This window comes from Mus musculus, chromosome 2 (genome assembly GCF_000001635.26).
Source record: "Mus musculus strain C57BL/6J chromosome 2, GRCm38.p6 C57BL/6J".
In the NCBI taxonomy this organism is placed as follows: domain Eukaryota; kingdom Metazoa; phylum Chordata; class Mammalia; order Rodentia; family Muridae; genus Mus; species Mus musculus.
In genome coordinates, this window is record NC_000068.7 from 35,313,782 (window position 1) to 35,338,270 (window position 24,489).

Below are 24,489 nucleotides of genomic sequence, written 5' to 3' on the forward strand. Positions count from 1 at the left end.
AAACAAGTCTTTTGAGTTCTTTTCTTTGTTCTATCCTGGCCAGTGTTGTAAACATGTGGATTACAGACTCTTTGTCCTGAACTGATAAAATCCAACAACCTAAAACGGAAGTTAAAATTTAAGGCCCCCTTCAAGTATGAATGCAAAGTCCTGTGAACATCTTCAAAATAGCCTCCATGCAGACAGAAACAAGACTCACAGAGTCGGGTCACAGGGCACGCACTTTATTGTACACAGCTGAAGGGGGGAATGCGTGGAAACCCTCCCACCAGCACCCCTTCCTCTAGGCTTGCTCTTCTCCTCCCCTCCCTGTGACTGAGTTTTAGCCTACTGGATTACTAATTCACAAGGCACAGAAGCAAAGGCCAGTTGGTGTCTGGACAGGAAATTTAGAAAACCAGGGGCATTGTTTCCTGTCTCCAAGGTGTTTTACCAGGACACAGGGTTTCCTGGTCCTCAGTGGAAGGTGAGCTACTTCTATAAACAGATTAAAAAAAAACATCTTTTTAAACTCAAAATGTAAATGCAACTTGAGTCCAGGTGGAAGTGCTCTATACACCTCTAGAAAACCCTGCTGGGCTCAAGGCTTAGGGACAGAGTGTCTGTCATGGGCTCCACGTGGGCCTGGCAGTGAACAGCTCAGGGCAGGTGTCAACAGTACTACTGTGACAGGGAACCATTCTTCCAGGCTCCTCCAGCTGAGTCAAGAATCCCCCCCCCCCCTCAAGCTGTTGCAAAAGCCACCACCAAGCTTTCCAGGCCAAGGGAAGGATGTCACAATAAGGAACTGTGATCCTCTACTGGTTTTATATGAGAAAGAAAACCCCACAAAATGAATCAAACATAAGCATTCTCCCTGTGCACGGAGGGCTCAGCAGGGGCGTCTGCACAGGTCAATCACAAGCTCTTGTGTTAGGGATTCCTTATGCTACTTAGGTAGGGTTAGTAATTAAAACATACCACAGTATACAACAGTTAATAGTATGTACAGAGCAAAGTATGATGCTTTCTTTAAAAAATTTAAAGGTACTTCAGTACTTAAGCTAATCAAATGGACATAAAAATTTATTGATAGAACTCCAAGTTATTTTTAAAAATCAAGATGATGTAAAAACCTGATCCATGAGAATAGGCACAAGTGAGAAAGAGCACTTCTGTGACAGGAATTAGCTGCTTTAAAGGCCACACACAGAGGGGTCATCAAGTCAGGGAGGGGAGGCCCAAGAAGGTTTTTTTAAAAGTGCACCTACTATTTTCAAAAGGACTATGGCAGGAGTGACCTTCGGCCTCGGAAGGGTCAGCGTGGGCCTCTCTGTTGGCTCCTACAGGATCAAGCAGGAGGAAGGAGAGGATCCCTCCCAAACAAGCTCTGGGCTTAGACTGGGTGGATGAACTTTGGGGAAATACCCTTCCTTAAGGCGAGGTGGTGGTGGTGGCACTCGGGTGGGGCGGGGGTAGAGGCAAGGGGATCTCTGAGAGCAAGGCCAGGACAGCCAAGGCCACTCAGAGAAACCCTGTCTCAAAACAAAACAAAACAAAACAATCCAAAATATCCTCTCAAGGGAATGAATGCACAGGTGGCCAGAGAAGTGGGTGGCACAATTCTTCAGTGTCATGGAACATCTACCTGGGCTCAGGTGGCATGTCTAGGCTGTGTCCCTTGCCCTGACTTGCCTGCTCATTCATGGTTCAGAATGAGTTAAAGGAAGTCAGAAGTTGGCCTCAACTACTTAAGAAAAAAGACGCAAACTTAAAGAGTAAGAGAACTGTGCATAAGCCAGCCATCTCATTCTCTCGTTATTTACAAGCCAACATGTCTCTGTTTTGGTGCTGAGGATTAAGTCCAGGCATGCTAAGCAAGTCCTCTGCTACTGAGCTACACTCCTGGCTCCAGAGTGAGTCCCTCATCTGCCTTTATGATTTCTATCCATTCTAAAAGCCCCTCTAGTGAACATACAGGAAAGAAGAGGGAGGGGGACAGTCAAGTTTCTGGCTAATCTCCCTGTGAGTTAAAGGCTAACTTTGTCCCCACTTTACCCTGGGAAGGATTCAGCACAGCTCTCCATAGACCTGGACAGCTCAGTGATTAGAACCCATGATGCCCTGCAACATGTCGACGGGCAGAGGGAAGACAATGGTGGAGTTTTTCTCTGCAGCGATAGTGGTCAGGGTTTGAAGGTATCGAAGCTGAAGGGCGGCAGGAGACTCGGTGATAACCATGGACGCTTCTTTCAGAGCTCTGGACGCATTCATTTCCCCTTCAGCTGCAATCACCTGCACAGGGGGAAGAAGAGATCAGCTGGCAAATAGCATGGTGCCACATAGTGGTCTTCGAGTAAGACAGCATACGGGACTTGCCAGGAGCCCATCAATCCCTAGACACTCAGATCCCAGGGGCTCTTCTTCCTGAAACTGAATTGTGTCAGGATGTGTCTGGCTCTAGGCTTTCTCTTCTACTGCTGCCTTGTCTCCCAGGCAGGGCTAAAACTATCTGAACAGGGTGCCAGACAAAGGCGCAGGCCAAAGCACTGCAAAGGGGCGAGCAACTGACTTAAATGTGTGGACAGAAGCCCTTTGCAAGTCAGGTGGATTTCCAGTCCTTTGAAAGCAGAGAAAGGAGACTTTATTGAAATGAAAACTCAGAGATGGTGTTTGATGAGGATGACGTGTGAGTCTCAGCATACTGACTGTGTGCATGCTAGGAGGTGCATGGCAGCCAACCAAAGTTCCATCTTACCTGTTATTCAAAGTCTCTTAGCTCTATCAGAATAAAAACTAATAGTACTGCACGCCTTCTCTTTCCGGTAAGGAGTACCGAGCAACCACTGACACGTGAGTGACTGCCGCACACACTGCACTCAGGAGCATGTCTAGTAAACATGACTTAAGGAGAAATTCTGAAACACCCGTAGAATCCCCTTCTATTTAGAGAACGCTTTCCTTTTAGCGTGTCCTAAAAGCATCACTGTAGGCTGATAAACTAATCCTGAGTAAGTTGCCTTGGCCATTCAGCACAGCAACAGAAAAGTAGCTAACACACTACACTCTTGAAATGGGACAGCATTCCATGGTATCATCATGAGGCAGATGGCAAACAAAACAGGGGAATCAAGTTCTGATTGATTAAGTGGAAACTTATAGAGGAATAGAAAGGAGAAGCCAAGAACTGATACAGATTTTGTGTGTGTGTGTGTGTGTGTGTGTGTGTATACACATAATATGGGTTTTGTTTTTGAGACAGGGTCTCACTATGTAGCTCTGGCTGGTGCAGTACTCACTATGTAGACCAATTTAGTTTCAGACTCACAGAGATCCCACCTGCCTCTAATGAGAATGATGGATAAGGAAGGGGAGGAGACAGGATCTGAGTCCTAAGTCCAAATCCTGGTTCCTTGTGTAGTGTTATTAAATAGGACAGAGGGTACCAGGCATTATACTGAACCAGGTAGGTAACAGTGCTCTGAGGCAAGCACTGGTGAATGCATGAGTACACTCCTGCTGTGTGTGGCAGCCTCACTCTCCTCCGTGCCATCTCTTACATCCAATTAGGCACACCATTGTCTGGACATGGACCACAGATAATTCATTTCCTTCCAGGAAGGACCCACTCTGATGGGCACACATTTAGTTCATCCAAAAGCTACTGCGAGCAAACCACCAAAGAGGTGACAAGATGCCACAGGCTTTTTTCTCGGCAGAGCCCTGGGACACTTGCATGTGGAGAGCATCTTCAAGCAAAGCAAGCTCCTTGTAGCTGGGTGGGTCTCTGGCCAAATGTGCAGCGATTCCGTGTCGACTGACACACGTCATTCTGTTTCACTGCTGGAGCCTGAACCCACGAGTTCATCTACACACTTTAAAATGAGAGCTGGTAATGTGGCTAGAGGCCTGCCCTCATCTGTGCCTTCCTGTTGGATACTTTTGAGCAGCTTTCTGAGCTCAGATTATGTTTGCGAGCAGTTCTGTGCTCATTTTCTCTGCATACTATTCTGTCCTATGAATAGCTATGCCCTTATCTATTCAGCTCAGGATGAGGACCAGAATGCTTCCAGGGTGGGGGAGGTGCTGCCCGGGCATACCGCTGGTAAATGTGAGTGTGTATCTGTGAGGTCCATGCTGAGCATGGAGCTATGGCCACAGGTTCTGCCATCATCCAGCTTTGGTACACTTTGCTAGACTGTCTTCCAAAGTGGCAGTACCAATGGGCATCCCCACAGCAGAACACAGGGCTCCAGTTCATGGTGCGTTTTCAGCCATCTTGATGGGTATCTGGTGTGGCATCAGCCTGGGGCTTGAATTTGAGTTTCCCTCTGGCTAATTAAGTTGAGGGCTTTTACTCTGAAGTCCATGTATATGGGTCACCTCACTACTCTCTCTTCTCTGTAACTTGCTTACTGAAGAGGCGGCCAACTTCTATTTTCCATGAGAACTTGAATGCGAGCTCACAGCGAATTCAGAGTTACTTCATTTACTAGTGTATTTTTCTGAAGCAGGTCACACTGTGTGAAGCCTAACCTTGGAGACAAACAGCTATGGGCCAGGCTCATGTAACCTTACAGCCTCATCCAAGGACAGCACTCTAACTGGCCTCTTTAGCTTTGCTCCTTGTCGTGAAGTGAAGAAAGCAACTGTTGAGACCGTGATGGAAGGTCCGTGGTGGGAGGCTCCAGAGGAATCGGGAAGGGAAGGGAAGGGGGCAACGGAGCGATCACATCTCTAATCAGCCGTGGGACCTTGAGGAAATCACTCAGCTCTTTCAGGCTTCAGTTTTCACTGAGCAGGATGGCAAACAAGTTTCATGTTTAGGGCTATCTCCGAGCAGCAGAGGGTTGTTATCTGGAGCCCCGCAAAGGGGTCTGGATGTCAAGCCTACACTCAGTGGAAAACAGCTCTGTAGTTTATCACCGACGTGGGAATAGAAGGTGAAGATTCCCGGGTCCCTTAATTCTCATACTCTGTATGAGACATTATTATTCCATATGATCTAATAACGGGCTTCTAGTTAATGTCACATAATAAGGTAAAGGCAATTCCTACTTTTCAAATAATTGGGTGGTAACGGGGAACATTTAATAACACTGCATATATTTTAGTTCCTGAAAGGGAGGGATTTGCAAGAAAACACTTGAGATTCCTGCAATGTCACCATTAGTGTACTTGGAAGACATGGAAATTCTGGCTGATAGAAACTTCCGGAGGCAACCTGTCAACAGGGTACTCCTCTATTTAGAACTGGCTGGCTAAGAAATTATAATAGCCAGTCTGTGGCTTAAATGGGTATCCAATGAAGTGGAGAGGGTTCTGTGGTCCGCCAGTCACTGACCATTATGACTTTTGATGATGACAAATTGGCTTAGGAGGTCTGTCAAAGGCAGGCAAAGCCTCCTATGAAAACCGGTCTAGCTTTTCACAGGGTGGGGCTGTGTGGCCTCTTCCTTGTACCAGGGAATCACTCGTCTAACAGGAAATCTCTGTCCTTACTGATGCTCCCCAAGGAAAACTGTGACCTTGGGAATGAGAAGCCCTCCACCACGGGCTGCCTGCAGCGAGACAAAGCCCTCCACCACGGGCTGCCTGCAGCGAGACAAAGCCCCGTGCAGCTCCGACGAGGTCTGCCTGTGCTTCCAGGCCTTGGGTTTGATGGGATATCTTCATATTCTGACATGTTGTCATCTTACAGGAAACGTTTTTTTGAGGTTTGCTTAATAAATATTTCCTCAGCACTACCAGAAGGGCCATTCACTCGGGGAGGCTTAGGACAAAGGTAGAGATGAGAAGAAAGGAAACATGGAGAGAGAAGAAAGATGGGGGAATGAACAGGAGGAAGGAGATGCAGCAGGAGGGAAGAGCCTCCTGGTGGGAAAGAGGAGGGAAAAGGCTAGAGAAATCGAGGACGGATGGGCAGAGCAAGCTGATGCACTGTCACGCGCTCTGAAAGTCAACCTGCCCTTACTAATGAGTCGGGGGAATAAAGCCTACAGCTCACAGTCTTGAGACAGTGATACAGCTTCAATAGACCAATGTTCCCATGAGACCCATGTGGAAAGGCTAAGATACAAGTGTGTGCACTGCGGTTCCACCCGTGCTAATAATGCAACAACCTAGTCAATTAAAGCGCAAGTACAGGCCAGGGAGGTGGCTCCCTGGATAAGGTGTTTTCTGTACCATCTTGAGTACCAGACTTTGGATTCCCCAGCCTTCATGCAAAAGCAAAAACATGGTAACATAGCACACATCTGTAACCTCAGTGTGGAGGAGGGAGGCAAGTGGCTCCTGGGGCCTTGCTGACCAGACAGTCTCACCAGATGGTTCAGAAAGGCCGTGTCTCAAAAATGCACATTCATCAACCCCCCCCCCCACACACACACACACGCATCACACGCACACACGCACCTGTTTAAAATGGTGACCTCTGAGGAAACGGAATATTAGGTGATGGGCAAGGCTTTCCTAAACATCCATGGCTATTTTACTCTTTCAGAGAGAGTGTGGAATTTAAGAAAACTAAACTGAAATAATAGCAGAACGTACGCAAACAGAAAGCATTACCTTGGCCCTAGCCTCCCGGGCGGCTTCTGCCTCTGCAGCCATGGCTCTCTGGAGCTGCACTGGCAGCTTCACGTCCTTAATCTCCACCCGCTCCACCTTGATCCCCCAGTCATCCGTGGCATCGTCCAGCGTACTCTGCAAAGAGAAGAGACGGCAAGTGAGTCACCGTCGCCTGTTCAGAAGCCAAGAGTGGGCCCATTCACCAGAAAGTGGTGTGGATGAGGTGGATAAAGACTGGTGAGTTGGCAGAGCACCATCGTCAGAGGAACGCTGAAGCAGGGGCTACAGAGCAAGCGAGGAACAGATCTGATTCCGTGACTACTGTGCTCGCGTAGGTTGGCAAGCTTCTGAGAGGACATAAAGGAACTGCTTATTTGTAGTCTCCACAGCAGCTGTTCCAGATGTTCTGCCTTGGTCAGGAGCAGCTGAGGCTATGGTCCAGCGAGCCATTATTACACACAGAGTGGTCAGCCTCAGGCTAAGCTCACAGCAGTCTGCCTACTCAAGTTAACGGGTGTGTGCAAGCCTGTCTCACATTCCTCCTTTACAAGGGCAGGAATGAATGGTACTCCATCTCAGGAGGTTGGGATGGCACCACACATACATTATCAAGGGGATGGTAGTAATGCTCAGATAGAAATGCAAGGCCCACCTTGGCTGCAGAGCAAGTGACAGGGCACTCTGTGGTGTAGGGTGATCACCTATTCAAAACTAAACAATCGGCAGAGTTTAACCATGAAGAGACCTCTGTGAATAGGAGTTTGCATTTACAGTATGATAACTTCATTGAATAAGCTATTAACATCTACATCACAGGCAAGACTGGAAAGCAAGGTAATTACATGGGGACTCATGGGATTTGTTTGGAGGCCAGAGCTTTAGCAATGCTTATACTGTCTTGCAGAGTAGCCCTTGAGCCATTACAATCTATGAGGAGAATAATATGGGTTCAGGGCGGGGAACACCAAAAGGAATTTAAAAACAGCATGCATCTGAGTACCATGATCCCATGGGTTTTGTCTGAAAATATTTAGTAAAGTCTAGAAAACCTGAAAAGGAAAAAGGGCAACCATCCCCATCTGGGTGAAGGGTCATGGCCTCAGCTTCAGTTCTCTGGCTCTGATCAGCTAACCAGCAGTGGGCACTCCTCACCTGCATGTGGTGTGCAATCTCTTCTCTGTCAGAGAGGATTTGAGACAGGTTCTTGGTGCCCAGCGCATTCCTGAGGGTAGTTTGTGCCAAAAGACGGGTTGCTGAATCTGCATTGGTGATATTGGCCACAGCCAGGGTTGCGTTCTGAACACGGTAGTAGACCACACCATCCACACTGATTGTCACCGAGTCCTTAGTGAGGACCTACGGGAAGAGGAAGGCAATCATACACTTGCCAGAGCTTCGTCATTGTCATTCCATGACCCCTAGGCAATGGCTGATACCCTTTGGTAAAGCATCAGAAGGTTATCTGTACCCCTTTAGAGATTTAATAAGGCTCTCCTAGTTATCCAAGTCCACAGATTCATTCAACCCCTCGACAAAAGCTGTGGTGCCACCTAAAAGCTGACATTGCTCTGGCTCATTTATTCCCTCCATTCAAATTTGTTCTCTGTGGACTTCCTGATTCTTGCTCTCAGGAAGGCCACTCCCTGCACACCCACTGTGCCCCTGTGCCGTGATACACTGATGGGGATGCACGATGGACACCTCTGCTTCTCCTTTCCACGGTGAGTTTCTTAGGGGCGGCTCTTCTGTCTCTCGAGCACTGGCAGTGTGGCTGACATGGTGGAGGGCCACGAGGTGAGACTCAGAACTATAATGAGGCCCTAGGACAGGATTGCAGGCGTGGAGCCCTGACCCTGGGCTGTAGCGGGCTGTAGCCATGTGACCTTTATCTGTAAGAGACTGGCAGCACTGCTTCCTAACTGTAGTCCTGCTGATCAAGGGAGGAGTCCTGCAGGATGTATTTGAAAGCATCCCTAGCCTTGTCAATGAGAAGTAACAGCAGCAGAGCCTCTCTGAGGCCTTAGTTCTGCCAGGCGCCCAAAGCAGCGCTCTCCTTAGTTTCGAAATCTAAAACCTCTCCGACTCAAGGGAACAGCGGCATTTGTTAACAAATGTACAGGTCATTGCTATCTTGTTAGACAGCTTCTTGTAATGCAGTGGGGAAATGAACGCTATTCACAGATTCCTGCCAGTGTGGCTGCCACAGCTGCTGCCCGCTCAATGCTGCAGCTTCTCTGAGCACTGGTTATTGTGGGTAGAGTGTTTAACCTCCCTCTGCAGTAAGATCCCAGGGGCTGGGAAAGAGCTGCTTGCCAAGTTCCAATCACTCCAGGTTGGTAGCTTGCAGGGAAAGAGCAGTGGAAGGCAAAAGCTCGCAGCCACATGCCAGATGCCCACAGTGTTTACACACACACACAAAAAAAAAGCCACAATTCCCAGCCCCTCAAAGGGGCTACGGGGAACCCATCTTCCTAAATGACATGGAAGCATTCAGAGGATCCAGGATGCACTCGGGCTTCTTTAAGGTGTGGGTGGGAAGTACGTCTGCTTCATTGAGTTCATGTGAACGGAGAAGCCTGCCTTACCCAGTGCTTGGGTCAGTGCCAGTGTAAGGGAGTGGCCAACCTGCACTTATGACTTATGATAAGAGAAAGCCAGGCTCCAACACCATGCTGAGTTCCCGGACTGTGCCAGGGAACACTGCTCTTCCAGTTCTCCCACAGCCAGCCCCTCAGCAGCCTGCTGGCTTCCTGTCAGCAATGGTTATTATGCCTGGTGTAGTCAGCCCTGAGCTGGGGGAAAGCACCAGACACAGCATCCCAAGAGCTGGGCTTCCTTCTAGGAACTGGCTGTAAAGTCAACTAGGAGCTGTCTGTGAAGAAGTCTGAAAAGAATCAAACGATCACAGAGGTTCCTAAAATGCCAGATGAGCACTTTCTAATTCTTTGCTTCTAACCAATTTATCTCAAATAAAAATGAAGGCCCTTAGAAAGGATGTTAAACTACGTTTTTCTTTTCTGTCTGAAACCCATAGAGTTGTGGTCAGAATGATAGTTACAACAGTAATGTTAAGTTCATGTCCTCGGCATCACACCGTGTCTCTAACAACTGTGACAAGCTCTCACACAGTGCTAAGCACTTCACACGCTCAATCTCTCACTCACTCCTCACCACACCCCACGGCCTCATCCTTACAACCTGCGATTCACAGTTGAGGACACTGACACAGATTTTAGAGACCTGCTCAAGAGGCAGGGCTGGGCAAAGAGAAGGCAGTCAGGGCGGCAAGCTCTGGCCACCCAGTGTCAGGTAGCCATAGTGAGAACTGCTCACCTCCTGCGGAGGAATGTCAAAGGAGATGGTCCTCATGTCCACCTTGATGAGGCTGTCAGTGCACGGCAGGATAAAAAACAAACCTGGAACATACAGGATCAGAGAGTGCGATTAGGCTCAGCTCGTCCTTGATCAGTCCTACGGAATAGCCCAGACACTTTTCATAACACAGCTTGCTTTCTTGATCACCCTTCTCTAAAGACTTACTAGAGTTTCTCCCTATGACCCACTGTCCTGAACCTCAAGCCCTTGCAGTCTCTCAGGATTCGCCTTGCCTCTCGTCACTCTCCCTGTCCTGGGGTCCTGCATTCTGACTGGACACAGTTCCTGCAGCACTCATTGTATTCTCTCCGCTACACTGCTCTGCAGATGTTACTTCTGTCAGGAATCCCTCTGTGTGGCTGGCACTTCTCCATGCCTCAGAACGCAGGCAGGCCAGCCACAGCTGGGCATATAGGTATTTACAGTACTTGGAAGGCTGAAACGGGAGGACCGCTGAGGTTTGAGGCTAGCTTAGGGTACACAGTGAGATTCAGGTTAGCCTGTGAGATACGGTCTCAAAAAGAAAATAAACAACAGTGTGTGTGTGTGAGAGAGAGAGAGAGAGAGAGAGGGAGAGAGAGAGAGAAAGAGAGGAGAGAGAGAGAGAGAAGGAGAGAGAGAAGCAGAGGAGCTGAGATAGCTCAGTAGTTGAGCACTTACTGCTCTTCTAAATAACCCATGTTTAGTGCCCAGCACCCATACAGGCAACTCCCTCCAGCTCCAAGGACTCTGACTCTCTTCTGGATTCTGAAGGCACCTGCACTCATGTGCACATACCCACCCACACCCACACATAGACATGTAATGTTAAAATAATAAGACTACAATAGGAAAGCTTTGACTGAGCTCCCACTTCAGGTCAGTTGCTCTTCTCCAGGTCTCCTGGCTTCTTTTTCAGGATTCTGTGGCTACTGGGTCCTAACACTAAATGCAGGGCACAGCTATCTGTTTCTTTATTGGTGGCCTTTGATAAGGGGACAGTGTTCTGCTCTCCCTTGCATTCCCAGAGCCTCACTGGGCATGGTGGCATGTGCCCGTAGGCCCAGCATTTGACTGACTGCAGCCCTTTCCTTGGTTAAGATTTTCTCATGCACGGCTTTCATTAAAGACTGCTTAAGTTAAAAAAAAAAAAAAAAAGATTTTCCTGCTCAGCCTCCCAAGGCTATGGCCATTGTTGGTCAAGGCCACTGATAACCTAAGCGCTCTAAATAGATAGGAGTGGAAAGGGTGGGCAGCCCCCAGGCTGGCCAGAGCCCCTGTCCTTGTTAGACAACTTCTGCTCCAAGCAGAGGGCCCATTGGCACATCAGTAAGACAGCTCATCTCATAGACCAGAGAAAGGCTCCGATGCTAAGAACTCCTGGTGCTCTCTTCCAGAGAACTAGAGCTCCATTCCCAGCACGTACATTAGGTGGCTCCAAATTCTGTAACTCCAGCTACAGAGAGATCCCAAACCTCTGGCCTCTGTGGGCACCAGCACTCATGTGCGCGCGCGTGCACACACACACACACACACACACACACACACACACACACACACACATACAGATGGGTTTAAAAAATACAAAACCCCAACACTTTGGCTTCCAGACTGCAGTCGAGTACTGACCTGGTCCTTTGGCGCCTCCTTGCAAAATGCGACCCAGTCTAAAGATGATGACTCTCTCATACTCTTTTACAATCTGGAATAAAAAATGTGAATGAAAATTCATCACAAGGAACACAATTTACATGCATAGCTTCCTAAGCATGTCTCTGCTCTGACCAGGCTCAATGCCTCCTGTTGTTTGCTCTATTTCCTGACAGTATCTATAAACACTGTACCTGGTGTTCACTGTTTCCAAGCACGAGGCTCATGTCTTATATACACATAGATCTTTATTTACTATAATAAGGCGATAGACCCCTGGGAGTGGGGGACATATGCTCGAATCTCAGGGCTCTATAGGCAGAAGCAGGAGGACAGTGAGTCCGAGCCAAGCTGAGCTACAAAGTGAGTCCAAGACTAGCCTGCTCTATCTAGGAGCTTCTGACCCAAAACACAGAACAGATACCCTGGCCTCATAACACTGGAGCGCAGAGCGCAGAGAAACCCACTCCAGCCCATCCTTGGCTGTTAGCATCCTGCCGACTACTCATGTTTTATTCGCTCAGAAAAGCTTACAGTGCTTCTTCTGATTCCATTAGTTACAATACAACTTATCCGAAAATGCAGGCAGCACATTCGTTAGCCTAGCAATATGCAAGTGGCAGTTATTTGACTAAGTATTAGTAATTGTGGGAAAGACAACTGCACTGGGGAGCCTTTGCTCTGTGCCAGGCTCCGCAGTGCGTGGACACGGGCTGTGTGTGGACACGGGCTGCTCCCTCAGTCCTGCCATCATCCAAAGGAAGGACTGCCATCTAGGAGGGAGCCTGCCACCCCACCCAGCCCCGCCCAGCCCCGCCCAGGCCCGCCCTCCACCATCCTCGATGGAGCATCTCACAGCTGACACAAAACTGTTGCATAGCAATCATCACTTCACTCGTGAGGAAGGGCTGAGCAGACAGGGGCTGGGTTTTAAGATTTTGCTATAACTCATCAGCAGAATCTATCCACAAGAGATGAAAGAAACAGCACAGGCCAATTTGGTATCCATTCACCTGCCCCATGGATCACATGGCTTCTGGAGGTGGGAGCTGACCTTGCTTCAGAAGGGAAAGAAATGCTCTTTACCTTTATGCAAATCCATATTGATATTGGGAAGGTTATAATTACGAAAAAGAACGAGGCAGCCACCAAAATCCATCCACAAGCTCCCAGTTCTGTCTTGGAATTTTCTGTCAAAAACAAAATCAGTTTGTTAAGGGCACGTTGTCACTTCATCCCAGCCGCTCACGAATGAGCTGTGCTTGGTGGACTGCTGGCTTCACCTGAGTGTCCTTGTCTCAGTCTCACTCAGCCCTGAAATACGTGTACCTGGTCTTATCTCACGTCACCTATTGCGTTACCCAGCAAATGCTTCTCAGATACCACTTGCTTATTTTGCCTCATGATGTGAGATAACAAAAATAGAGACTACTCAGCCTCTAATGAGATCAAGTATAGTGAGGACCGAAGGCAGTCATGACACCAGGAGGTAAACAGAGAGGAAGGAGGGAGAGTGACCAGGATGGAGGTGAGCGACAGTGGGATGGGGAGCTGACAGCTGCTGTCAGCTTCCTAACAGAAAGGGAAATGCCACCAAGAAGGCAGAGACAGAAAGAAATGGGTATTCTAGCTGAGGGCACAGCATGACTCCAGATGACAACCCTGATCCACACACATAATCCCATTACACTGTTGTTATACAAATTACTTGTGCCCAGGGCTTATGAACCATCACCCATTTCCTGATTAGTGACCTGGCTGTTTCTGGCTTCTTGCAATAGCAAGAACAATGTGATGATGGATGTCACAGTCCTAGGGCTTCCTTCCTCTTCTGCATATAAACAGTGCTTTTTGTCTGATTATAGATGTAATACATACATGACTGCTGCAAAAGTGTAGCAAAGTATAAAAAGGAGAGTAACGTTACTTTAAACCCAGAGACAATAAATGTTTCAACACATTCTTTCAATCTCTTTCCTAGTTTACACTATATTTTAAAATTCAAATAAATAAAATGAGTAGCATATTTCCCCCTTCTAGCTATTGTTCTTTATTAGCCTCTGTACTCATGAACTTGGGCTTTTCCTGTTTTTGACCTAAAAAAAAAAAGAAATCAAAGTTGTTACACTACCGAAGTTTAAAAAGTGAAACTCAGGGCCAGAAAGAAAGATGGCTCAGCAGATAAAAGTGCTTGCTGCCAAAATGGAGAAACTTGAATTTGACCCCTGGAATCCACAAGGTAGAAGAAAAGAACCGATCCCTGAAGCTTGTCCTCGGAGCTCCACGTGTGTGCTGTCACATTGGCACTGTGGCATGTATGCTATGGTATGCCTGCCCACGTGTAGAATCAAGCAGTTCTAGAAGTTAACACAAAAAGGTACAGTGTCTGCTCTGCTCACTTCTCCCCATATCTGTTTCCTCAAAACCAAACTGATCTTCTGGCTGCGTCCCGGGTCTAACTAACCTCCTCTCCTCAACCTGGGCTCGCCCTGCGTTTTCAGTTCTGAGCAGTACCACACGACTTTCCCTGATACCAGAGAAGTTGTTCTTCCTTATCTCTTCCTCCAACATGACTTATAAAACTGCATCGTAATTTTGGTTAGATTAATAACCACCAATATGTCAGTCAAAGCTAAGCCATGGTAAAGGACAAACTAGCATTCCTTTCTAGTACTATTTTTTTCCTGTTTGTTTCTTTTCACTTTCTTTAGTCTGCTACTGTTCTGACTGATCCACCCGTAATCCTCCATCCACAGTTTAAATCTCCTTTCACAACAGCCAGGCATCCCCTCGATTTCTTCTCTGGTTTGCACAGTTAGTATTCGGCAGTTGCCTTTTACCCTCGAGCCTGGCAATCCACCTTGGCCTTTTGTGCAGAGTTTTCTATTTTCTGAGTCCAGCATCTTCCTTGTTTCTGTGGTGGAACAGATGGGGACTGAGAGAGGCCAGCTGACCCTGGGCTTTTGCCATCACTTCAGGTGCTGTTGTAGTTTTAGAAGTGACAGGAGGGGAGAGGTGTACCTGGTGTGGTGAGTCAATGCTCAGGAGGAAGGGGTAAAGCAACTCGGCAACACAGAGCCAGGGCTGGGGGCTGGGCGGGGGGGTGGGGGTGGATAAAGGCTTTGGCAACTAGAGCGAGCCTCTGAAACACAGGAGGGGACCGAGAAAACACAGCCAGGAGACTGGTTATGTTTGTAACGTTCTGATCTGTGTCAGGGGACTGTTTAGACAACTTTAAGTTTATCTTGGCAGATCTAAGTCACAATTCTTAGGGCACAGACACAGTCACTGGCAGAGCACCTGGGACAGGGCCACTGTGAGGCACTGCTTGTAGGGAAGTTCTAGCAAGTATTACATGGATGATAATAGAGCAGTTGTAATTGCACTTTATAAATGAGGGGACAGAAGCAACGTGCCTTCCCATGGGACAATATGGGAGGTCTCCTACCAGGCAGGCGTTGTGTTTTTTAAATACTTTTAAAATGTGATGTGTATCACTAAATTTTAGAACCATCCAGTGAAGTCTTAATTTTTTATTTGTCTTTAAATAAACTCTTGCTATGTAGCTCAGGCTAGCCTGGAACTCTTCTGTGTGCTGGGATTAGAGGAATGCCCACCATACCTGACTAGGCTAAGTAATTCTAATTGCATTTTATGAATAAAGTAACAGAAACAACATGACTTTCACCAGGTCATGCCAGGAAGGACAAAACCCTGGCCCTAAAGACTATGCCCAAGGGTGGGCAGGCAATTTTGAGGATAAAAATCTTATATCCTAACTGAGGAAGCCTTTCACCCCAGGTGGACTTCCTATTTTTAGCAGAAAAGCTCACAGTTCTGAGTCACATAGGTCTAGATTTTATGTGAACTGGATTCCAAAGATGAGCAGACAGGCCACAAGATGTTTATCTGGTAACATTTGGTGATCTCAAAAACATCACTGTAAGTCCCTCCCACCGTGGGCAAATTGCTGAGCTCCTGATCACAGTGCACCACAAAACCTCCAAAGCAGGGACGGTTCTTAATCATGTTTTTTAGTTTATGGTACTGGGAACCCAGTCCAGGGGCTTGAACATCCTTGGAAAGTGCTTTTCCATGGATTACAAATACAGTCCCTCTTGTTCATTTCCATACTCCCAATGCTCAGCACGTGTTCTGCAAAACCAAAACAACAACAACAACCACCACCACCACCACCCACGACTGATGGGAACTTAGCTTCTTCACTGTAAAAGGACAATGAGCATTGGATTGGTCTTCTGGAACTGAGATAGCTAGAGCTCAGTAACCACAAATGAGAAGTCGCTGAGACCATCTACTGTACGCAGTGAAAAGAATATTCTATCCGAATTTCCATGTTGAAAATGGGAAATAGTACTTGCTCTTTTTGAAAAACAAAAATCCCCTTAAAAATGAGTTAATTCTCCACTTAACATTCAAAGATTTGTGGAAAGTACATTGTCAAAGATTCCCCCATGTAGACAGGCCAGGAAGCTCGACCAAGATATTTTCGGGGCTCAGGCCCCACCATTACATCAAGATTCTTCAAAGCCCAGATAGGTACATGGCATTGAAAGTGGGAAGCAGCTTCCTCAGAGTGTCTCAGTTACTAACTTAGGGTGTTTCCTTCTATTAGCATATGAGGGAAATGGCACACAAGCAAGGGGCAATCAATATTCCTGAGATATTTGGCTTAAATACCTTTCAATGCCCGACAGCGGGAAGACTAGAGAAGATCAGGGACCCCACAGTACTTGGGTGTAAACCTTGCTTTGACAGGTTTTGATGCATTTTCTTCTTCCACTATGAAACTCTTTTCTGAAAACTGGATTAAAAATAAACTTTTAACCAATCAAAACTAGGATTTATAGGGTTGGAGAGCTGGCTCAGCCATTAAGAGCACTGGCTGTTCCTCCACAGGACCTGAGTTTGATTCCCAGCAGCTATGCAGCAGCTCACAACCCTCTGTTAACTCCAATCCCAGAGGATCCAATGCCCTCTTCTGGCCTCTACAGACAAGGCATGTACAGAAATTCCTGTAGGCAAAAGACTGTGCATATAAAAACATATAAACTGGGCAGAGTGGTACATACCTTTAATCCCAGCATTTGGGAAGCAGAGGCAGACAGATCTCCGAGTTTGAGACCAGTTTTTGGTCTACAGAGTGAGTACCAGGACAGCCAGGGTTATGATAGAGAAACTTTATCTTGGAAAACCAATACTACTACTACTACTACTACTACTAATAATAATAATAATAATAATAAATAATTTATCTCAAAAGGACTGAAAATGCACACATATCTACACATTTAAATTTATTATTATTCAAATTGACCTCACCTCAAGGAAATTAACATAAAACCAAACCAAATCATAGAATGTAAAAGTTCACATTGTATAGTCACTTTTGTCGTCTGGCTACAGGGACAGCAGAAGTGCCTCACTTGGGAGCTCCTAGACTGTTCAGAGTGGTGTATGACACTCTATGTCCTGTGTCAGCTGTTTTATTCTAAGATGAATTGGAGCACAATAAAAAGCATGAGTAAATCCCATTCACCATTGAGATTTAATTAATCCAAAATGTATTGGATTTCCTCTGCTGGGGAAGCCCAGAAACATGACTTATATCTAAAATAAGGGACTCAGAGTCACATGCCCCATTGCACAAAGGGAAAGGGATGGGCTAACCCGTTTGCATTGCAGTATTTAAGAGGCAATCCTTCCCTTTTCCTTACACAGAATGTAGGTGAACATCTTGTTGTAAACTGTCATGAACAGTATTATCTAGGTAAAGACAGATAAAATAGTTGGGAATTTTATCTTAAAAATGCATGCTATCTGGGTCTAAGAACACTTTTTAAAGGGGAAACAGGCTGGTGAAAAATTTGGCCAATCCTAGCACTTCATTTTCTCATCTTGGCAAATTTTTACTTCCAAAAGTATTTATATTCAAGATACAACTATTTCCTCCTCTTCCTCCTCCCTTTCACCAGCATCCCACACCAGACTTCTAGAATTTAGCAAGTGTTTTCTTGAGAGAGGCAAAGAGAAAACAGGTTTTGCAGACCACAGAGCCTGAGCAAATACTCAAGTCTACTATGGCAGCATACAGCAGCCATGGGCAACACACAGGGACAAGGATTGTGGCTGTGTTCTAATAAAACTTACTTACATAAACTGACATCTGATTTTCATTTGTAACAAAACATTGACCCTTAAAAAAGACCGTATAAAAATATAAACGCTGGACTGAGGGTGTTTTTTTTTTTTTTTTAATGTAAAAACTATTGACAGAGGCTGGAGAGAGAGCTCAGCAGTTAGGAGCACTGCTTGCTCTGGCAGAGGACACTTTATCATTAGATTCCTAATTCTTCCCTCAGACGAACTGCTAAGATATATGTAGGAGCATGACAATTTGGGGCCAAATTCCAATCCTAGCACTTCATTTTCTCATCAGTAAAATGGAAGAAAGAACAGTACTTAGTGCACAGTGTTATGAAGACCAAATGAAAAAAAATACATAAAATGCTTGCTTGACATATAAGGGTAGTCAAGCAGTGACCACTATTACCAATACAACTATAAGGCAATTAATAAATAGCTTATAAGGTGTCTTAGTTAGGGTACTACTGCTGTGAAGAGGCACCATGACCACAGCAACTCCTATAAAGGAAAATATTTAATTGGGGCAAGATTACAGTTCAGAAGTTTAGTCTATTATCCTCATGGTGATGGTATCCAGGCAGACATGGTTGCTAGAGTTCTACATCTTGATCCAAAGGAAGCAGAAAAAGACTGTCCTGAGCTTCTGAGACCTCAAATCCCCCCACCCCGAGTGACAGATTCCTCCAACAAGGCCACAGTTCCTAACTGCCACTCCCTATGGGTCAAGCCTTCAAACACTGAGCCTATTCACACCACCACATAAGGAATAAGTGGTTTTATTGGGTAAACTGTCTTCTGGGACCTGCATGCCATGGAGAAAATATCAAGGCTAACAATGTGTTTGGGGATTCCATCTCAGGGGGGGAGAACAGATCACACGTGGGGCAGTAAAGAGTTGTGAACTCTGTCAGGGAATCCGTCACTCTCGTCTTTCCCACTTTCTCCTGAACGTGAACTGAATGGGAAGTGGGTATATCCCTGCAAGTCTAGTCATCTTTAATCTTTTCATTCTTTCTTTTCTCTATGAAGTAATATCATAAAAAAACCTCAACATTTCAAAAGAAGATTCACATATATCTGTGGGGGTCTCTGAGATCCCAGGGCCAGCAGAGTGTTGATGTGTGAGAGATAAGAAGACAGTTTGGTTAACACAACTCAGTAGTCAGTGTTGGCTCAAACTTTGAGAGTCTGACCCCAAGTAGTTTATTTTAGGCATATTCAACCACAGCACAATTTGCTGAAAAAAATTTTCTGATGCTAGTGAACTCAATCCTGTGTGCACAGTAAAGCTTAAGCCATGCTACATGGAAACTCTCTGTGAAGTACACGTGACATCTTCCATAAAGATGGGGTCAGTCAATTGACTGAGAAAAATAAGCTCATGATGGCGGTCTGTGGGAGGACCTGGCGTGGCCTTGGCCATAAAGATAGGACAAAGTTCACCAAGCTTTGACCTATTTCTTCTCTCAGCGTTCTGGGCAGAAAACATCCCCCTCTCTGCAGAGCCAACCCTATGTGTTTAACATTCCTGGTTCCCTGGTGCTTATCTGTGAGCACAAAGCCCTCTGTACCTCCTACACAGATCTTATTGGGAGATAGGGCAGTAAGGTTATGCCTACAATTGACTGACTCTGGAAGTCCGGGAACTTGCCTAAGTGACCCAGGTAGTGAGTGATGGTACTGAGCCCACAACCCAGGCTTTCCATTCTAATGCCACTCACTTCCCTGGACCATGCTACCTTCCCTCAGTGGGCATCCTTTTTATTGTCTCATAATTGAAGGCATTTTCTTGGTTATATCTCCAAGGTTCCATCTACTAAAATATCAAACACAAGCTTGAGGTCCAGGTTTCTTTGGTAGTCCCAGAGTGTAGGCAGAGACAGAAAAGAAAAAGGAGGTGCAAGTGTGTTACAGAGAACTGAGGCACACTTGTATCCTCTAGATTCTCTAACTTCTCTCGGGTTTCATAAGGTACACTATCTTTCCTTGCCAATTATAGTTCCTTTATTGTTAATACACACCTGAATAAGCAGACTTAAGAATACATAAGGAAAAGAATTGCCACATCCTAAAAATCAAAAAACAATAAACTATCAACGTTTAACAAGATGATTTACTCCCATTTCCCTTTTCTTTCAGCAAACATTTATTCATCTGCTATATGCCTCATACTGAGCTGCTCTCTGTGTAGCTCTGGCTATTCTGGAACTCACTCTGTAGACCAGGCTAGCCTTGAACTCACAGAGATCCACCTGCCTCTGCCTCCCAAATGCTGAGGTTAAAGACATAGGCCACAACCACCTGGCTCACCCTGAGTTCTTACAATGAGGCAAAAAAGGAAAGGGTAACAGATGGGTCCAACTGACAGTTACATTACACAATAGTCAAGACACAAGTATATGCAGGATTCTAGGCAGATACTGCTATGTGCTCATAACAGTTTACAGGAAATTGCCTGCCTGTGCCCTCTTTAAAACTCATTACCTAGTTTAGTCACCTCTGAATCACTTTATCAACATTTTACATTTTTAAAAGCAGGCCAGATAGTTATTCACTCTGTCTTTTACAGTGTAAAGCATATGCTATTCAGTGACACTGAAATCTATTTCATCACAAACTGTATAAACAATAGCTTCTGCAGTCTTAGTCTTCCGTTTGAGTTCATTTATCACCACTGGTGGTTTAATCAGGTCAATTATTGAAGAAGTTAAAGTCCCACCATTCTGATCAACTGTAGCAACTGAAATAAACATATCAGTCCCATGGTTCTGCTTCTTTCCAAGGGATCCTCCCCAGGGATCTATCTTGTTGACAAGGCTCTTCTTTACAACAACACTTTCCTCTGCCATCCACCTGCACTATTGTCCACTGCTCTAGCTTAACTTCCTTGGTTGGTCCTAGCTTTGGCCATGTTTATCTACGGGGGACCACTTCTCCACAAAGACACAAAGAGGCAGAGTTGGCACTGTGTAATTGCATGCTTCCATCAGAAGCAGTCCTCTGGAGTGGCTTTCTCTGGGAGGTCCTGAGTCACACTGATCCTTTAGGCTCCCTTTGTTTACTCCCTCTTACCCTCAGTGAAGTCCTGAGGCTGGACCAGACCCTCTATTGTGGTACCTCCTTTATGGATCGCTGCAGGACTGGGAACATCCCTCGGGAAGTCAGAGCCTGGGTTGGAAACCTGGTTCTCAATTTTTTAGGCTGTCTGAAATTTTATCACTCTGACTCAGTTTCTTTACTGAAAGACAGAGAATAAAGACATTTCCTTGTCCCAGGATTGCAATTAGATGTTTGGCAAAATGACGCACATTTAAAAAGTTCTGTTTAGTATGTTATAGTAATAGATTTCTTCCTAGTGTTAAATCTCTGAGGCTTACCAGTGAGAAAACAAAGATTAAAAGGTGGGCAGGTGAGCTACCCCAGCCCACAAAGGTGCTTGCTGTAGCATGGATGGCCTGAAGTTGATCCCTGGATCACACTTGTTGGAAGGAAAAAGCTCAAAAGTTGTCTTCTGATCTCTCCACAAGATGGACACACACACACACACACACACACACACACACACACACACAGTAAAAGCAAAGCTTTTTAAATAAAAAAGTGACAAAGCCAAGCAAAATTTCAATTGTATAATACTTGAGAAAAAGCCCAATCATTTTCACTAACTCAAGATTTCTGTCTAAAACAGCCAAGTGTAGAACCAAGAAAAGGGGTCTAGAACCAAAACTCAAATTGGTCTGTGAGCAAGAAAAATATAATGATCTTTAGGAATAGAGATTGAGTTCATTCCTAGGGCAGGGCTCCAAATCCACTTCCCACAGGGGGGTCCTAGGGTGGGGCTCCAAATCCAACCCCACTTCGGTGGTCTGAGTACAGGTGAAGGAGACCGCCAACACACCCACACTTTGATCTAAAGCCAGAGACCAGCACTGAAGAGGCAGACTTGGCACTTTTCTCCTGTTCACATTTTAGAATTACATTTGAATTTTAAGCCTTTGTGACTAAGTCACTAAGTATCAGTTGTGAGGACTCAATAAGATCACATTATAAAACACTTAGGGTAGTGCTTAGCCTATTAAGGGTCAGTTTTGCTATGGCTCTCTTTAATTTTGCTATGCTCCCAGTTGGGGGAAGGGTTAAAGTATGGAGAATGATACACACACAGGCTTTTCTGCATAATCCCGAGGATGGAATCCTGTAGGTTTCCTATTACAACACTCTGGAGCCATCTGAGATCCTCAAGATTCGCCTGAGAAAGAGTTAAAGATGCTTCTGGGCAGGGGGATGGGCGTTAGATGGGAGGCCAGGTTGGCTTTGCAAATAATCCGAATGGATGACAGCTGTCTCCGCAGGATGATGGAAAAGCCCACTCAGCCTCCTAAATCTCTTCCACCGTGTCATTCTCCCTGAAATTCCATCTTTAGAAATAATTCCTTTAGATTAGTAAAGCTCCCAGGAGGATAGCAGGACTCCTGCGAGGTTTATTTTCTCTTACTGGGCATCTCCTGACCCCAAGGAGTTATACAATTTAAAGGCTCAAGGAGGTAGTTCGCTCAAGGGCTCTAATTTTTTTATAGAAGATAGCCTGAGGGCCTGCTAACAGTTCTTGCCTTCAAAACTAGGAAGGCTCCAGAAGAGTGGTGAGCTATTTACCTGGAAGGAGAGATCTCTAAGACAAAAGTGGACACAGTATGGGACAGACAATGGAACTGGAAGGAAAGCCAGGGAGACCTCCTTTCTTCTGCCTATACCGCCTACTGTGTCATAGGTTGAAGCCTAGCCCTTTACTAGGAAATTGATTAGTTTCCCGAAGCTGGGGACGGCAGGAAGAGGGTGGGAGTTCTTCCCTGGTTCAGAGGACTGTGGATCACGTAGGGATTGCTGAAGGCTACTTGTTGGGACTGCTTGCTTCCCCTCCCAGGCGCTGGGGCAGAAAAGAAACAAGAATGAGCAGAGGAGGCTGAAGCTGCAGAAGAGGCGCCTCTACCACTCCTGGCTGCCAGGGTCTGTCCTGGTCTGCGTGCACCGCCCGAGATAAAGAAGCGCTGGTGATAGGCACCTGGCATCTAGGACCCAAAGGATAAGCCAGTTCTTGCCTGCTAGGGTGCCGAGCAATGGATACACGCCCCTGCCGCGCGAGTGCGCCCTCTTGACTGCCATGCAGGCTGCACCCCAGCACCCCCAAATCATCATGTATCAGCCCGAGAACCCAGGAATGAAGAAGACGACGGCTCTGCGAAGCGCACACAGTGCAGTGGAGGCACGCCGGCGGTCTGCGGGGGTTCTCACTGCAGGCGGTGGGTCTCGGGACCCAGAGGGGGGCTTGAAGAGGCTGTGCGGGGGACGAGAGACTCACCTCTGAAGGACTCAGGGATCCGCTGAGACTGGACATGGCTGGACTGCCGTTTGTCAGACATAGTGCTGGAGTCAGAGTCGCTCAAAAACTCGTCAGTTCCCAAAGCCGGAGCTTTACTGAGAGCCGTTAGCAACGAAGGGGCTCAAGCTCTGGTGCAGTCCCGCCCCCAGCTGGCGGCCCGCCCAATAGGTGCCCGGGAATGGAGGAGAAGACACGCCTCTCCCGCCCTCAGAGTGCGTGACCGGAGGGGGCGTGGCCTGAAGGGGGTGTTGGCAGGCAGATACTAGGAGGGTAAGACAGTGAGGCCAGAATGCTTAAGGCCCTGCCAGAGTCTCGCTCCAGCTTCCAGTGGGTTGATCCGAGGAGAAGCTGTGAGAACAGGGCGGGGCTGAGGAGCGGTGCAAGGCATCCTGTGATTCCAGGCATTAGTGAGGGGGAAGGCGTCCTCTTGTAGTGGGGGTCTTGCAGATTGAGGGGCGTGCTGAGGGTGCTGAGTATAGCCTGGTACATCGGGTAGGCAGTGAGAGGAAGGAGTTCGCGTCAATGCTCTTGCCCCAAAGAAGACCAATTTCCAGGCGGTACATTACTTTTTTCAGACAAAATTAACTTACGGAGCGCTTGGCCTCTAGCAGGCGAGGGCCTCCCAGTTGATGCAGTGGGCAGAGGTGGACACAGTGCCAGCCCTCGTGAAGTTTGTATTATACCACAAACAAACAAGCTAAGGGTGTTTCGAAAGCAACAGCACGGAGCCCATTTGATTAATCAAAACCGAAAGGCTTCTTTCTATAAATAAGGATGTGGCCCGTGAAAAATGTCCCCTGAAAGAGCCAACCTTGGAATGGGGGCAGACTTATTCATGAGAGGTGAAAGGTCGGGCCTGGATTCTAAAATTACATTTTACAGTGTCCAGGCTCTGGAGGAAGCACTTGCCAGAACCCTCCCAGTCTCAAGTTGCCTCCCTTGCAGTTTGTAACTGAAAACCTCATGTTTGAAAAATCACTGCTGGTTTTTTTTTTTGTTTGTTTGTTTTTGTTTTTGTTTTTCTCCCTGGACTGTCCCAATGCAAACTGTTCAGGGAAATATTAAGGTACACAAAATAAACTTTTAAAAGGCATTTTATTTTGAATAAACATAGAATCACAGAAAGCTGAAAAGACATTATAGTGGTCACAAGGACCCTCTATTCATGTTACTCCTATAGTTAAATCTGTTTTATGTGCAGTCTCAAAATAGGAAATTGGCCCTGACAGAATAAGTATTCAAATATGCCATTTTATCACATGTATATACATTCTTATAAACACAGTTATAAAGATACAGAGCTAGTTCATCACTGCTGAGAGCTCCCTCTTGGAAACATTCTCTCTCTCTCTCTCTCTCTCTCTCTCTCTCTCTCTCTCTCTGACACACAC

General features: G+C 46.4%; 1 protein-coding gene across 1 annotated transcript; it reads right to left on the reverse strand.

The window, feature by feature from the left end:
* Positions 1–208: 208 nt before the first annotated feature.
* Positions 209–23,228, reverse strand: Stom (stomatin). The gene is made up of 7 exons (NM_013515.2): positions 23,078–23,228; positions 12,640–12,743; positions 11,533–11,605; positions 9,883–9,965; positions 7,702–7,905; positions 6,550–6,684; positions 209–2,274 (listed from the first exon to the last, which is right to left on the reverse strand). The coding sequence occupies exons 1-7, from the start codon at positions 23,136–23,138 to the stop codon at positions 2,080–2,082; spliced, it is 855 nt and encodes a 284-aa protein (NP_038543.1). The 5' UTR covers positions 23,139–23,228; the 3' UTR covers positions 209–2,079.
* Between the last annotated feature and the right edge of the window lie 1,261 nt (positions 23,229–24,489).

What these genes read in the sequence shown, in the direction of transcription:
- Stom (NM_013515.2), bottom strand. Translation starts at nt 23,138, where the DNA reads ATGTCTGACAAACGGCAGTCCAGCCATGTCCAGTCTCAGCGGATCCCT. An exon ending in GATCCCTGAGTCCTTCAGAG is followed by an intron (nt 12,744 to 23,077) that starts GTGAGTCTCTCG and finishes TGTTTTTGACAG; the next exon opens with AAAATTCCAAGACAGAACTG. An exon ending in AGATTGCACACCACATGCAG is followed by an intron (nt 6,685 to 7,701) that starts GTGAGGAGTGCC and finishes TTCTCTTTGCAG; the next exon opens with AGTACGCTGGACGATGCCAC.